General features: G+C 37.5%; 1 protein-coding gene across 20 annotated transcripts in view; it reads left to right on the top strand.

Annotated features, from left to right (window-relative positions):
• The window catches only part of LOC117238212 (CUGBP Elav-like family member 2), a 353266-nt gene that overhangs the window by 197297 nt on the left and 140924 nt on the right, over positions 1-15045 (top strand). For all 20 annotated transcript variants that reach the window (XM_033502919.1, XM_033502921.1, XM_033502935.1 and 17 more), the window contains one exon: positions 14275-14444. In XM_033502919.1, coding sequence (XP_033358810.1) covers positions 14275-14444 — 170 coding nt within the window. The remainder of the gene's footprint in view (positions 1-14274; positions 14445-15045) is intronic.

Genomic DNA, 15045 nt, shown 5'->3' with positions numbered 1-15045 from the left:
GGAACAAAAAAAAAAAAGAGTAATGGTAGATGCTTACAGAGTTAAGTGCCATCGACATCGTGAACTCTGTCCACTCTGTTTCGGTCCAACGCGTTAAGATGTATTATTTTTTACTTAGCCTTTTCTTTTAATAAATAATTCCACGTATCATATAACGTTATTCTCAGAGCTATCGCAGTTTTTCTAGAAAGTATTCTGTGACATATGCAGCCTACAATATCATTCGCATGTTTCTTTATTCTTTGACACAATACAAGCTGAAATGATAGAAAAGCCACACGTGTGAAATTCGCGTATTTACAAAATATGTCTATAATATGTAGACTGCTAGGAGTATTGATACACGTACTTCTAATATTTCATCGTATAACCAACGCTTGTATCAGTGAGCATGATACATTTTAAAATATATTTTTTACGATTTGAAAACGAATTTTTAATTGCATTTCGTACTCTATATTCCATTTCCATCCCTTATATCGATAAATCTGCAATCTGAAAAAGGAAATCGAGGATCGTGTTGTATATCAGTGAAAAATACTTGTTTCAGTAATAGCTTATAAATACTTTCTTAATATGGACTAAATGCTTTGCAAAAATATGAATGGAAGCTGAGATTTAGTTTTTAGAGGAATATACATTGAATTACTTAATAATCCGACATAGGTTTTTAGTCGATGAAATATTATTCGTATATCACTAAAAATTTAAGTACACTCTTTTTCAATTTTTTTAAATAATTCAGGTTTTCTAAAATTTATCGTATCTTTGCTCGAAATATACGGGACAAAACTCACTGGAAATATAGCTTCGCAGGAATTATCTTACTCTGTAAATTTCATGTTTAATAGAAATATAAAGTAATAACGTTGTATCATATCTAGCAATGTATTTCAAAATGGTCGAAATTAACGATTAGTCGATTAAATAATCGAACAATTTCCTCTATTCGTTAACCGAGAAACTCTTGCTTCTTTTCCATTTCTTTTATTATATCAATATTTTCATACAATATTATGTATTGTATTTCATACAATATTAATATTTTGTCAAATTCTATCTTCTACTTCATTCTGTTGGAACTGAATGATCTATGTACGAAGATTTCAGTTTGGAAAACAATCGTAGAGACATTCTTTCCATGTTGCACGTATATCGATCTTCTTTCAGCTCGGTCACGTATGTATACACTGGCGTATCGTCGAAACAGGCCAAACAGCTAACGAATCGTTGGCGCAACTGATCACGACATCACCTGTCAGACAAACACTCGTTTGTTCCTTCGCTACTTGGAAATAACCATTCGAATGTTCACATCACATTTCTGTGTTTGATATTTGATCACGCGTAGAAAATATTTTACCGTGAAATCATTGCGGTGTAATCAAAGAGTTCCTAACAAAAATGACTATTCATAAACTTTCGTATATTTTCAAAAGAGCAAATGATTACTCTGACACATTACTCTGATCCACGCAAGAATGGACTACATCCTAAAGAACTGAAAGAAGGAAAAGATCAAAAATAAAAAAAAACCAAGGAGATCTATACTCTAGATTCGCGTATAATCAGGTGACAGCAATCCATATAACAAGATTCTCAGTCGACCATGGGATCTCTTGTCTTTCGTCCGGCTGTTTTGGCTTTTAAATTTAATCGAATCCGTCGTGAACATGTCGTGGACCGGAGAGATGCCATGAGAAATCCATAGGCGGACAGGAGGCGGAAAAATAATTAAAATCAATCGACGAAGGTAAAATAGAAAGGGTATGGGTGTAAGGTATAAGGTGCATGACGGCCGGGAAAAGCGAGAATAAATACCCACCTAACGAGCACGGAAATTGACGGACCCGTTTGAGGGTGCTTCAACCTCCAGCACTTCCCATCGGGAACGTTGGAGGTCGAGCGATACCTTTGTCCCTCGTTAAATTCCAAAGGCGACGATATTTTGCCCTGCACCCACCCCTTCGATCACCTTTTGCCCCGTTCTTTTCAATCTCATTCTACCGATGACATTCCACCCAGCTTGCGGAAGAATAAGAAGAGATCTGGAAATGTGCCACCAAAATCGAGGAAAATGTCACCAGACCCGAATTACCGGCAGACGTTGAATTATTAGATGCTCGCTCCGTCTTAATTGCAGCTAGAATAGTATATATGCATACGACGCGATGGTGTTATTGCCGAGCGTGTGTTTGCCCGAGATTAATGATATCGAGAATTCTGATTTCTCTCAGGTGGTATTATATCTTGTGTGACGTCTGTGGAACTTGCGGAGACAAGTGAACGAATGATTTTTTTATGTATGTAAGTTCGAGAAGGTGCATAGTAGTCCAGCGTTAATTATAATATCAGTGATTTGATTGGACTTATTTTAATCGTTTCTTGAAATCGGGCGAAGTGAAAAAAAGTAGACGGTAAACTTCGTGACCGAGAGTTCAATTTACTCGACGAAATTATTAACGAACTATGAGATTATCGCGATAGAAATTTTCTCAGTTGTACTCGTTCCTCGTACTCCCTAATTATTGTTTCTACGCTTTTCTATCAAATATCCCTGCAACTACATCAATGCGAAAACTTGAATTGATTCGATCGGTACATTGTAAACTAAATATAATTGCTTCTGATAATCAATAATTTCCAATTAATTAATAATTCATGACGGAATATACGATAATTAACGGTAGCCGTCGTTATTATTATCTACTTCATTATTAAAAATAGCAAAGTTATTTATACGAACTGATGTTACAAATTTTCTAAATTTTAAACAATTGTTTCATCTCATTCCTGGTTAATCTAATTAATAATTGTTTAATGGTTGTCACGACTATGTTAAACAACCGTTTCGTATAAAATTTACCGTTTCGATAAAAATTTACGTAGCTTCGTAGCGGTCTTTTTACGCAATTTCCTATTTTTAAACCTGACTTACAGACCGTTTATTAAATCATTGAAAAGCGACATAAAAAATTTGATCGTTCGCATACCTTCTTAGGAGTGACTCTCGGTGACAACTGAGAGAAGTAACGCAATGTGCTATTTCCATAAAACATTACGACTTATAAGGGTCGTATCCGCAGAATCTCATAATGCAACATCCGTGCAATAAAACCAACGAGGCAACGACGTTCGCCATAACCAACTACTAGTATCGTTACAACTTCAAATATAAAAAAAAAAAAAGAAGAGGCGACGATACGCGGACTTGATATTTCTGGTCATTTTAAAGGTTATCTATGCATTAACATTTTTGTTATATCTTAGTTTAAAAAGGTAGAGCACCTGAAACGATCTCAGCTTCCTGAATAATAATCGTGAAAAATTCTCTTGTAAAGGGAGTTGCGTTATTATCGTATGGTTTGCAAATTTTATGCATTTCTCGATAATGAAACTGTTTATGAGATTCGATGATAGCGGTTTTATGGTAAAATGGACTATCTCGTTCTTTTTTAGAACAGGGAGTATCGTGTTTTTACGAGGTAGCAGCTAACTTTGCGAATATGTATCGAACTTATCTCGATTTTTCAAACATATGTTATCTAATTCATGTTCCATAGATACTAATTTATAATTTTATGTTTAAATTGCGACAGACGGTCCACTGCACTTTATACTTGTAAAAATCGACAAATGTTTTTAATCAAGGAATACAAATTTATAAAAGAGAAAGATCGTCTTAAGAAAAAAGATATTAAAATGAAAGAGCACAGGAGAAATTAATGATTAGAAATTAAAAATTTCGATTGCTTTATTATCACCGTGCTCTACTATTCAACTTGGCTATATAGTCAAACATCCTCTTCTGTTTACTCTCGAATCGATCAAGCATACTCCAAGAAGAATAAAAGAGACTCCCAATCTGCCGATGCTCCTTTAGCATCGTCAATAACGGTGTTCATCGGTTGGTGGTGTAATAAAAGCAGCAGGCGGTTACTCGAGCCTCTTTGTTGGCTAAAAAACCATCGAAGATCAGTGTGTGTACCTTTACTATACACGAGACTGTAAAACGTTCGGCCGTCTAATGAGAAACAGTACGAGACGAATTGCTCCGAGACTTTGGGAACCCTTTCACAGGTTCTTCGAGGTATACCAGCTCGGTGGGAGAGGCTCAGCTTTATCCCTTTGTTGGGAATTATCGAGTAAGCCGTGTTACTTGGTACTCTCTAGATTAAATCTTAGCCCGTTTCGCTGGACTATGCGAGCGGGAACGGCGACGGAAAATTAAGCGAAACCAAGTTGTTTCCGCGCCGAGATTTTCGAAGTCACGCTGAATCAAATCTCGGGGAAGTTCTAATTAATCCTGTTCAGGAATTAATCTTCGAAACGACTGTTATCAACGTGGAAGAAGTATCGAGAAGTCGTGGTCGTCAAATGTAGAACGACATGCACGAAAATAGAATTATTTGTTATCTCGCGGATCGATTGAAAACAAATACATAGTTTCTTTGGATTTGTAATTTTTAATCGAAACCTTAAGACAGATAAAGATTAGATTTTCGTCTCGACGAGAGATGTGATAAAACGATAAACGCAAATCGTCTTATTTTTGTGTTAAACTCGATGTTAGGTTTAACAAGGAATATGGAGCATGCTCGACGTCAATTTTGACGAAACTTTGCGTTGTTCGCTGAAGAGGCAAACTTAAGGTACACGTATCTTCGTTAAACGGCGGCCATTTGAGTTTAAAGACAGAGGTAAAACTATCCTCGAAATCATTAGCATCCCCCAACATAATGTCTTACAAATTACGAGGAACGTAAGGGAAACTGTGAAGCAAGAATTGCCTAACTTTTACACGGTTTATAGACAAAATAACTGATGTTTCTCGGAAATTTGATTCATGGATTGAAACAAAAGAAAAACATGAACGGTTTCTGAGATACGATATACATATGCATTTAAACTCGAAACTCGGAAGTTATATTGTATTAAAAAAAAAAAAAACAAAACTGAACGAGCTCTAGAAATTTCCACAGAATTTCATAGGAAAATCTGGTCTGAGCCAATACTTTTGTTCGTTACTGTATGTGACGAACGCATGAGTTCCTCTGAAAATGAGGTATTTCATAGAGTGAAACACGGCCACACGTGTCGCACGTACGCAACACAGACGCGAAGCTCGGAAGCAATAACGAGTCGCAAAGCGGAAAGCGAAGCAACGGATGTGCTACCGATTACGTACACTCGGAATGTTCGTGCCAATTAGGACACTGTAAGGACAAGAACGTCGAGGCATAGACGATCTCTGCCCTTCGGTGTCTCCCTCGGGCTCTATTCCCCGTATCCTCGCTCTCTAATTAGTCTGCCCGATAAACTCGATTACGGTGTTTCCAGCTGCTCTCCTGAAACCCCTTTCCTCATATCCTCGCTCGTACTGTCCATTCAACTGGCCAACGATGCATACGAGACGCTTCTTCTCTCTTCGCAAGCAACCATTATTGTTTATCGTCGCATTTTCTCCTCTCTCAACCTTCGTTATTCCTTTCTTAGCTCTATTTTTCTCTGTATTGCCTAAGGAAATTCGTCTTGCGCGAGATTTGGAACGAAGAACTTTTTCGTTGAGACAGAACGTCAGCTATAATAGATGGTATTCTATCGAAGAATTCAATTGACGTGAAACGCGTCAGTAAGATTTTAAGAGAATCAAGCAAAGTCGCTCGGTTCCTTGAAAATGAAGTGTCGGGAGCAGGAAAGGTGCTTAAGCCGACCTTGATGTACTCGATTCCCTAGGACAGGTGAATTGTTCGCAAGCGGCAGACATTAAAGAACCATTTTGGGAAACTCGTGAGACAATTCACCCTACGTCCTTTAAAATATTGGTGAAGTTTCAAAAGTGGCGGCTCTACGGTCCCCTGCCCCCTCCCCCTCCCCCGAAACAAAACTCTCCGACGCCATTGTTCGTAGAAACAGGTAACTTCAAGGAATCGCCATATATATTTTCAAGCCTGAGCAAAGCGCCGCGGTCTGGCTACGTTTAACTTTACGCCATTCCGCTATCTTTTAGCCACCTATACCATCGTTACGAATCGTCCGCTCCTTCTCGATCGACCTAATCGCGAAGAGCGCTGAAGAAAGTTTCGTGAAATATACGTGTCGCTTGTTTCGGCAACTTTCGAATTAGTTATGAACAACACTGCGGTGGAAGGAAGTGAGACGAGAAGCTGAGTTAGGTATTTTATATACGAGAGATGTAGCGAAACGTCTAATGTAGCGTAAAAGACTTTTACCTTATAAAAAAATGACTAAAAAGTTCTTTGGCAAAACCTTTTCGTCTATTTAATCTCTTGTGTAGTATTACCTACCATTCGATAGACAATGCTAAAATGCACGCTGTTAAAATGCGCGTATATATAAACCAATCTTCACAGTTTAAAAGTTTGCACGAGTCCTTAAGCGACTCAACACGATTTGACGATCTTTCGACATTTGACTTTACGTATTCCCATGGTCGCGCGTTTCTTCCTTCGGCTATCACATTTTTTCTACTCTCTCCTTCCTTTTTCTTTCACTTTTTTACACTTCCTCACACCTTAAACATTCACTATCCCACACCTCATTCGACATTCTACCTATTATTCACTCCGTTGAACAGTTGCTCCGTATGCTATATAATTTCTCTATACACGTACATTCTGCTCTCTCGTTTCCTATTCATGAAATAATGTATTAACTGCTGGATACGTCGTATGTATCTTTATCGCGTTTATATATGTTCAATTTGCATTTATATGCAAATACCGGCTTTCGCTATTCAATCAAACTCGAGATGTGTGTGATAACAATCATTAAATTGGTATATTTAAGTTTGACAATTAAATCCCATGAACGATTGCATGTATATATATACATACATGTATATGTTTCAATTTACAAGTTAAACTTACATTTTACGAGTTGGCGCGGTACGAATTTTCCGCGCAACTTCATCAGAGGAAATTAACCGATTTTTTCTTCTTATCTATACTCTGTCGTATTCGAGACTCGTAGTATGAAAAGAAAAAAGATTAAATTCTCGGATCAAGTTAAAGGAAATAGATACCAGAGAGTCGTTGATAAAAATAAAATTAATAAAGGAAGGAGAAAGAGGCTGGCAAGGCAGCAGCCCTTGTGTACGATATTCATTTATGTCAGCAGCCACGCTCCTTCGAGTGCTCTTCCGATTTCCCCTCGTTTCATTAAACGACTGTCTCCGCGTCCTAAAAGTATATTGGCCTCGGTCAATTACACCAGAGGACCGTTCATTGTGACGCGTCGCGGACCAGCGAAATTACATCGATCTTTCGCGTTCGATGAACCCGAAGATAAATTTCCTCGCGAATCACTCTCCCTCTCGTGCAATACGTGTGTACAGGGTGTTTCAAAAAGGATGCAGGTTATTCTATGTCAAAGAATAAGTCGAAGACGAGAAACAGAGATTTTTCGTCTCAAGCTTGTTTTCGAAAAAAATCGAGTTTTCAAATTTGTCAAGTACACACGTGCATTTAGCTAGCAAATGCGCACGGTTGCAATTAGAGAGCCGGCAACGTCCAGTTGAAACTTGACTTTCCCGAAAACGAGGTCTTGAGCAAAAGGCTTTATCGTTCTTCCCCGATGTATTTTTACGGTAATCTCCTGTTTGATAATACCATACGTCATGGGACACCCTGTGTATTCGGATGGTTGTCCCTTTCTCCCTCTCTCTGTTCGTTGTTCTATTGTCCAGGGCCTTGAACGTATTATTTAGAGTCGAGTCAGCCATCGGAATCGCCCTAAATTACGCATTATCTCTTACGGGAGAGAAGAGGCTCCAGTGCTGACTCGTCTCGAAATACATACCATTGTCTCGCACGAGCGACGAGATTACGCGACATGCCGTTTGCTCCTAACTAACCTATACATATACATGATCGAGTCGCGTCGTGTCGTCAAAGGTTGATCGTAGACGGAGAATTGGATGTCAACCGTTCGACTTCCGTCGCTGATTGATGACGGTGTGCCGCGATACTAATTAACGGGAATCGGTTCCCGTTATTCTCTTAACGGTTAATGCATCGAGTATGGATCGTTCCTGTGATATGTATAGCTTTGTTTCCGAAGATCGTATCTTACTTTGTAAATGGAATATCGTTGGATTCCGAAAGGAAATACATATACATGTATATTAAGTTTTTCGGTTTACTACGTCGCGAGAAATCTTTGGTCATCTACGACGTTTGATCGCCACGTCACAAAGACGAACGATATATTAAAACGCTTGAAACCTTAAATATAAGCTCGCGTTCGGTGAAATATCTAATTGCAAAGTACGTATCCTTTCACGTCACTTATCGTTCTTCTTTGTGGCGAAACGATTTGCGACGCAAACACGAAACGAGTGTCGACGTAAGGGTTGTACCTGGTCGACGAACGACGAACGACGAAAGAGAAGGAGGTTGCTGACAGATAGAGAGAAGGAAGCCGTAGGATAGCAACGTAAATGTTCTCCTTTGATGTAGTTCGTCTATCGGGCCGAACCAACGTTCCTTTTTGCCCGCCACGTTCGCTGTGTTCGCCAAGAGAGTTTCTAACGTCTTTCCCATTCCTCTCCTATTCCAGAGCTTCTCGACCTCCAGTTAGAACGAAAGGAGCAACGTTCTCTATTATGTTCACCGATAAGACAAGGATCGCGATGCGTGTACATTCACTCGGTGCGGTAATCCTCGTTGCGGCCTGATAACCGAGCGTTCCGCGATTCCGGCCATTATTGTCGAGACCGATATCGATACAGATCGTAATTTGTTGTTGCTATGCGTCTTGAATGTGTCTCGAGATTTACTGCATTTCCATTATCCCCACGCCTAGATTTATTGTTAATCGATTAGTGGTAATCACGCGACACTGTGGCATGATTTTAGTTTGCCAGGATTGTTTGATTGCGCATGCCATGTCTAACGATAAGTATAAATACACACATATACATATTACAATACAAATATATATTCGCTTATATATATATAAGCTAACGAACAAATTGCGAAAGGAATACAATGAAAATGATATATTGGAACAAAGTAATGCTATAATAGAAATTTGTTATCAGGCAAGTGAAAAACGTGATTGGATAAATTTTTGTACTTAATGCCTTATTTTTGACGGCATATAGGTTTAGTCAGGCTTTAACCGGAAGATGTGAACTTTCGCTCAAAGGATTTGCAATGTGAAGTTTGAATTAAATTGTGGTTCGTTTGACAAAGGATTTATGTGTAGGGGTGGGTTGGTTCAAATTTTGATGAAGTTGAGAGAAGTTGAAATGTGATTTATGCAATTACGTTTCTAGTGTTACTTCATAAACTTCTCTTTGCTATCTTTATTAAAAGCAATCCATATATATATTTTCAAAGTAAATTCGCCGTCAAGAAACAACCACAAATCTATTGAATAAAAGTGCTGTGAAAGGAAGAATAAGCGAATCTGATTTATATTACATTAACGCGGATGATTTTTATTAATTTTACTGATTTAAGGAATTCAATTAAATTTTAAAAGAGAACTCAAAGAGATTAATTTAAAGTGGTATTATTCCCTCGTATATGAAAATAAAGCGATATTTTAATTCAAATATTTAACATATTAAGGAAATTAATTGCGATCTTCTACATGGTTTATATATCTAGCAATAAGTATCTAATTTATTTCAAATTGTCTTTATTCAAATAATAATTTCTGAATTACCTACAAGGAAATGTTTCATCGAACATGACACTCTTCGTTCAAATGATTAATGCCATGAAACATACACAGTCGACCAACAGTACAATATCTGTTTCAATTGTTTACATTCTATGTAAATAGTAACATTCTATAAGTTACGTGCGTTCCAGATCATTAATTCCCTACAAATTACTCGTAAGTTAAATTACTGCTAAATTGTTATTATCGACGAAACGATTACAACTACTAGTAACAATAGTTATCGCGTATGAAACAAATGACGGAAATTTTCAGGGCATACAGTAGAAACTTTTCATTTGAAATCACAATTTTTATTGTGCAATTACGTTGAAAATATTTAATATTTCAAGTTTTAAATATCAGCTATACCGTTGAAAGCTAAATTATTCCCCATGGATAAATTTTGAATATTTCAATAAATTGTTTCGTAATTGGTGCGCGTGTAATGAGTTCCTGTTTCGACATGAACGCGAAAGCGAACTGCAAAGTATTTATTAGAAAATATATTAATTATCCTAATACAAGTTCGAGGAGAAGGAATTTAATATATATGAAACAATGAATTTAATTTACTTTGGTACTTAAATGATATCTATAGATACGAGCAACGAATTTTCATAAAATCAAATCATCATATACATGTTAATAAATTTTATTCGATAATTTTGTCTAACGTTGGACTAAAGCGTAAAATAATATGTAGTAATATGCAATTACTTCCCCTAATTTATTTGGAATTTTAGATTAATTTACGTTACTACCTTCAATTGAATTTTAATGATGATTAGTTGAAATTTATTTCCCCTTAAAAGTATTTCTTCTTTCCCGTCTGTTACTTCGACTCCTCGTCTATAAAATTTTTATAATTCTGTTACACAATATTTTGTATTATACTCGTATTAGACCGATTTTGGAACAAGTCAGGAAAACGCGAATAATCGTTTTATTACGTTCTTGATGTACTTTCCATATTTTCCGACAATGAAGCGGGCTAAAATTAGTTTGAAGTATGGAAATATGTCCAGTAACTTTGTTCTCCGTGTTTTTCTGTGCTAATGCCTATGATCGTTACATGCATAATTCTTGTCCTTCCAGAGCAATTATTATCCCTTGGAACGGATTTTCCGTGTTTTAACAAGTTATATCTTAGTTATTCATTGCTTTCGAAACAAAAGTTTCGAATTTTCATTACGTTTTGCACGTAAAACTGTTGAGGTATCTTTTTTATACAGATACAGTATATGCATTATGTATATGTATTGCAATTTATATACTACGATGCTTCTCGAGACATGTAAAAACAACGTATAAAAAAGACTATATTAAATACCTGCACATAGCTTTTTACCGCATATTTTATTCAAAAAATAATTGGATATCATTAGTCACACATGGTGCGCATGTAAAGTGTCTCATTTTTAATTTGGAGATATAATCAGTAGATAAATGTAGATAAATAACCGCCCTGCTATTACAAGCACCAAATATATCCGAACAGAATACCAACTTATTAACAAAATCTTTTTCGAAACAAGCCAACTCAAACTAATCGCGAAACAACCACATCAATAAGTATCACATGACTAACTTCCGTCTAAGCGATTCTACTAAATCCTCCGTTCGATACACGACTGACTGTGACTCACACCTTGTTTAGTTAACCTACTCCAGTTTCTGATTAGCTAACCTACTTCCCATCACTTTGATTTCAAAAGAGAATAAGCGAAACCTATCTGGATATGGGGAAGTCTCTCAAGGGAGCTGCGTAGCATTATAACGGCTGCTCTTTCCATCTGGACATCTCTTTCCATCCTTCATGGTGCGCTCTATAGATCAAGATGAGAGGAATCGACCAGCTGGAAAATCGCTTTAAACCTCCCCGACTAATATTAACTTTCTCCCTTCGTTCCGCGAAATTCCCCAACTCTTTTTTCCGTACTCTCGCATACCGGATCAGGCCAGGCAAAGACGAATCCCTAAGCTAGGCCGCCGCTTGCCTTCTCCAATCATAGAATCTGCGATTAATTGTTGATGAATTTCTATTTCGCTCGAAATTTCGCTTCCTTTATCGTTATAATAGATATCTCCTTCGGGTCTTTGATTCTGGTATATAGAATGTATGTTATTCGACTACACTCTTATCGATCAACTAAATAGTCCCGTGTCACAACACCTCACGGCCAGCTAAACCACCAAAAACACAAAATTACTTCGGCGTTGAGGCCATTACGGAGGATGATGCCGGATAATGGACACAAGTATGAAACAAAATTACCAATGCGGTACTGTCCCAACTTTGTCTCATTAATTATTATGCACTTAACGTCGCAACACACTGCACCAGCCACCATGACCAAGAACTTTTCCCTTTGGCCACGAGCGACGATGACTTTTAAAGTTCGCAGATTTATGGCCACGGCCCGGTAACGGGGCAAGAATGGCTGACCGAGACGGAAATGCTCGAGGAACGAGCCTCTGGGAAGAGTGCGACACGACGGTGTCAAAGCGGCATGCCAGTTCGCTATTTCAACGACCAACTTTATGCAAGCGCGGTTTTACGGTATGGCAAAGTGTCGCGTTTTAGCCGCTAGCAAAACCTTAATGCCTTCTTCCGGTTTGTACAAGTTGTGGAAGGGGCGTCAGTGGAACTGGTGTGTCGAGTGACTGTTCGAACAAGGGTAACAATTGCATAGAGGGAGAGTTTTGGCTTGTTACGCAATAAGGTTCTTCGTAAAAGAAATTATCGTGTGGTGAAAGTGAATTGTTACTCTTCGTGGATGATGCGATTAAAGAGACAATCGGGATATTTAATGGTTATACTCGATGAAACAATAAACACAATGAACGTATGTCTGTCGAGAGGTAAATCCTCTGCGTTTGAAAAGGTTTTCCTTTCATTCTGCCAGATCCTCTGTGTTCTTTTTGTTACTCCATTCACGAAATTCATACTTTGACCATAGACTTTAACCATTTGTAACATTCGTCATTAAATTCTGCACATTTATTTCGTAAACTCCATCATTTTATGCGTACGCTTCTCTTGAAATTGGTCGTAGGAGATTCTCGCACGTACTTACTCAAATGCTGGAAAAATACTAGAGACGCATTTTCACGTGGTACGATGGGTGAAACTCGACTGTGGAGCGATTGGAATGATACGCCAGGCAGAAAATTATGAGAAACATGTGCAGACGGGTCCGCACGGCAAGATAATCCATTTGGATGTGATTCGGGGTTCCTAGAGCGGCGTCCCACGAGGACGATTTCAAACGCGTGTAATTCGAACGACGTTACCGCATACTGGCGAAAATGATGCGCAAGTTTTAAAAGCGTTCGCGTACCACCAGGCAAACGTGTTCACCGGCAGGCTAATTAAACATAGCGCAGCTTTTTGCCGAGATGCACACCGAAACGCGATGAATTTAGCTACGTTTTCCTCCCTAGAATCTGATCAACCTGCGTGAAATTTGATGTTAACCGCCCGACGAGGGTCAAAGACTCGATGCGTAGTTTTTATAATTCAGTGAAACAAGTTTGAAACTAGCGGTAAATGTATGTGAAATATTAGTACATTTTAAGAAAGCGTACTTGAAAAATTTGACCACATTGTTGCATATATTCTGACAAACTTTTTTGATGTACTCGTTATTAATGTCGTTACGCAAATAAAATAATGGAAAAATTTAATTATATGTAATTACTTCATCAACTGGTAACTTAGAAACTGTGAAAAGGAACTGGATTCATGGCACGTTCGTCTTTTCGTCTTTTCTCCATAATTCGATACACTCCCCAACAAAAACGTACTTGTTTATAAATGTTAAAACGTTCAAATGGTAATTTTACCGAATACGTTTTACTCTATTATACATAGCAGAGATAATTCAAAACTGTCGATGTTATTTTCAAACGATTGAACTCGTTCAGAGTTTGTCGTGAAATAGGAGTGTAGGCGAGATATCATCGAGATATGTTATTTTTCCTGCATTTTAAAATTTCATAAGTACTGCTACACTCGAACCGATCGCTTAAGCATTTTTTATCGTTCTCGTAATGAGATCAGTATATGGGCGCACAAACCTCTTAAAATGAATATCCTATAGACCGATTTCGAGTGCACTTCATCAGATGAAAATGTTTGTTAATCCAGCGACTTCATAAGTATCATGCTTTCGAGAGGATGCTTTAGTCGAATATATTATTGATAATATCGTTAAATGGAAGAAACGTGAAACGCGTAATTATGGTCTCAGGAAATTATATTTCTCAATCGTATTTCGTGTATCTTTTCATCTATATACATACGTATAATTAAAGCATAATGAATAATCGTCGAAGAGTTATTGCACGCGTATTAAAATTCCTACCTTTTGTTTAAGTTTCGATTCTGTTTCTATGAAAATAAAAATTTAACATTACACAAGAAAAGATTGTTTTAATTCTATTGTTTCGTTTTCGTATTCTAAATTCGATCGTATATATCGATAATTCCATTTATCGTTACAATTACGATTGACTGGATGTTGAACTTGTTATAAGAACGAAGATTTTTCATAAAAATTTGTTTTTCTGTTGCAGCATAATGAACAACAATGGCGTAGAGCAACCAGACCCCGACAACATAAAAATGTTCGTAGGTCAGGTACCTCACGACATGGACGAGAACGATCTGAGGAAGTTGTTCGAGGAGTTCGGTCGGGTGCACCAGATAAATATCTTGCGGGACAAGATCACCGGAAGTCATAGAGGTAAGTATTCGATCGATAACGACCGTCTTTTATGTATTCTTGAATCATCTATCCTCGCAGTGATTGCTAAGAAACTATCTTAGTATAATCAACGTATCTGCCTTATATCTGCTGCTAAACCACTTTTCAGTTATTTCTACCCATATCTAAAATTCATACTTACATCTTTATTAAATTGGACTCCTTAACGATAACGTTATGCTTTTGTAGACTGTATTTTTTTTTATTTGTTATATGATATTGTATTATCTGATGTATAATATTATATCGTAGGTGTTGTCTGTATTCGATTCGTCAAGCTTTCGATATACGCGTTATAAGAGAAGGCAGAACCGAGATATCTCACAATCCGCATGCAGTATGCTAAAAAAGAGTAACAATGTACAATTGAGATTCGATTGAGTCGCGATCACGTTGGCCGGAAGCCGCGTTAATTTAATTATTCGATTTTTTCCCCCAACCGGTAATCCAGTGTATCGCAATATTCGATAACGAACCGAATTTTCATTAGTCTGCCGCGTACTTTAATCTTGTGCTGCGGCTCTATTAACTACACCGCTCCCGATAATCGGATGAAATTGAATTGTCTCGCGGCTTTTAT

The sequence above is a fragment of the Bombus vosnesenskii genome, unplaced genomic scaffold, assembly GCF_011952255.1.
Source record: "Bombus vosnesenskii isolate JDL3184/JDL3185 unplaced genomic scaffold, Bvos_JDL3184-5_v1.1 scf7180000013444, whole genome shotgun sequence".
NCBI classification, from domain to species: domain Eukaryota; kingdom Metazoa; phylum Arthropoda; class Insecta; order Hymenoptera; family Apidae; genus Bombus; species Bombus vosnesenskii.
Note: the sequence above shows the minus strand (reverse complement) of the source record. Positions and strands in the feature narration are given on the sequence as shown.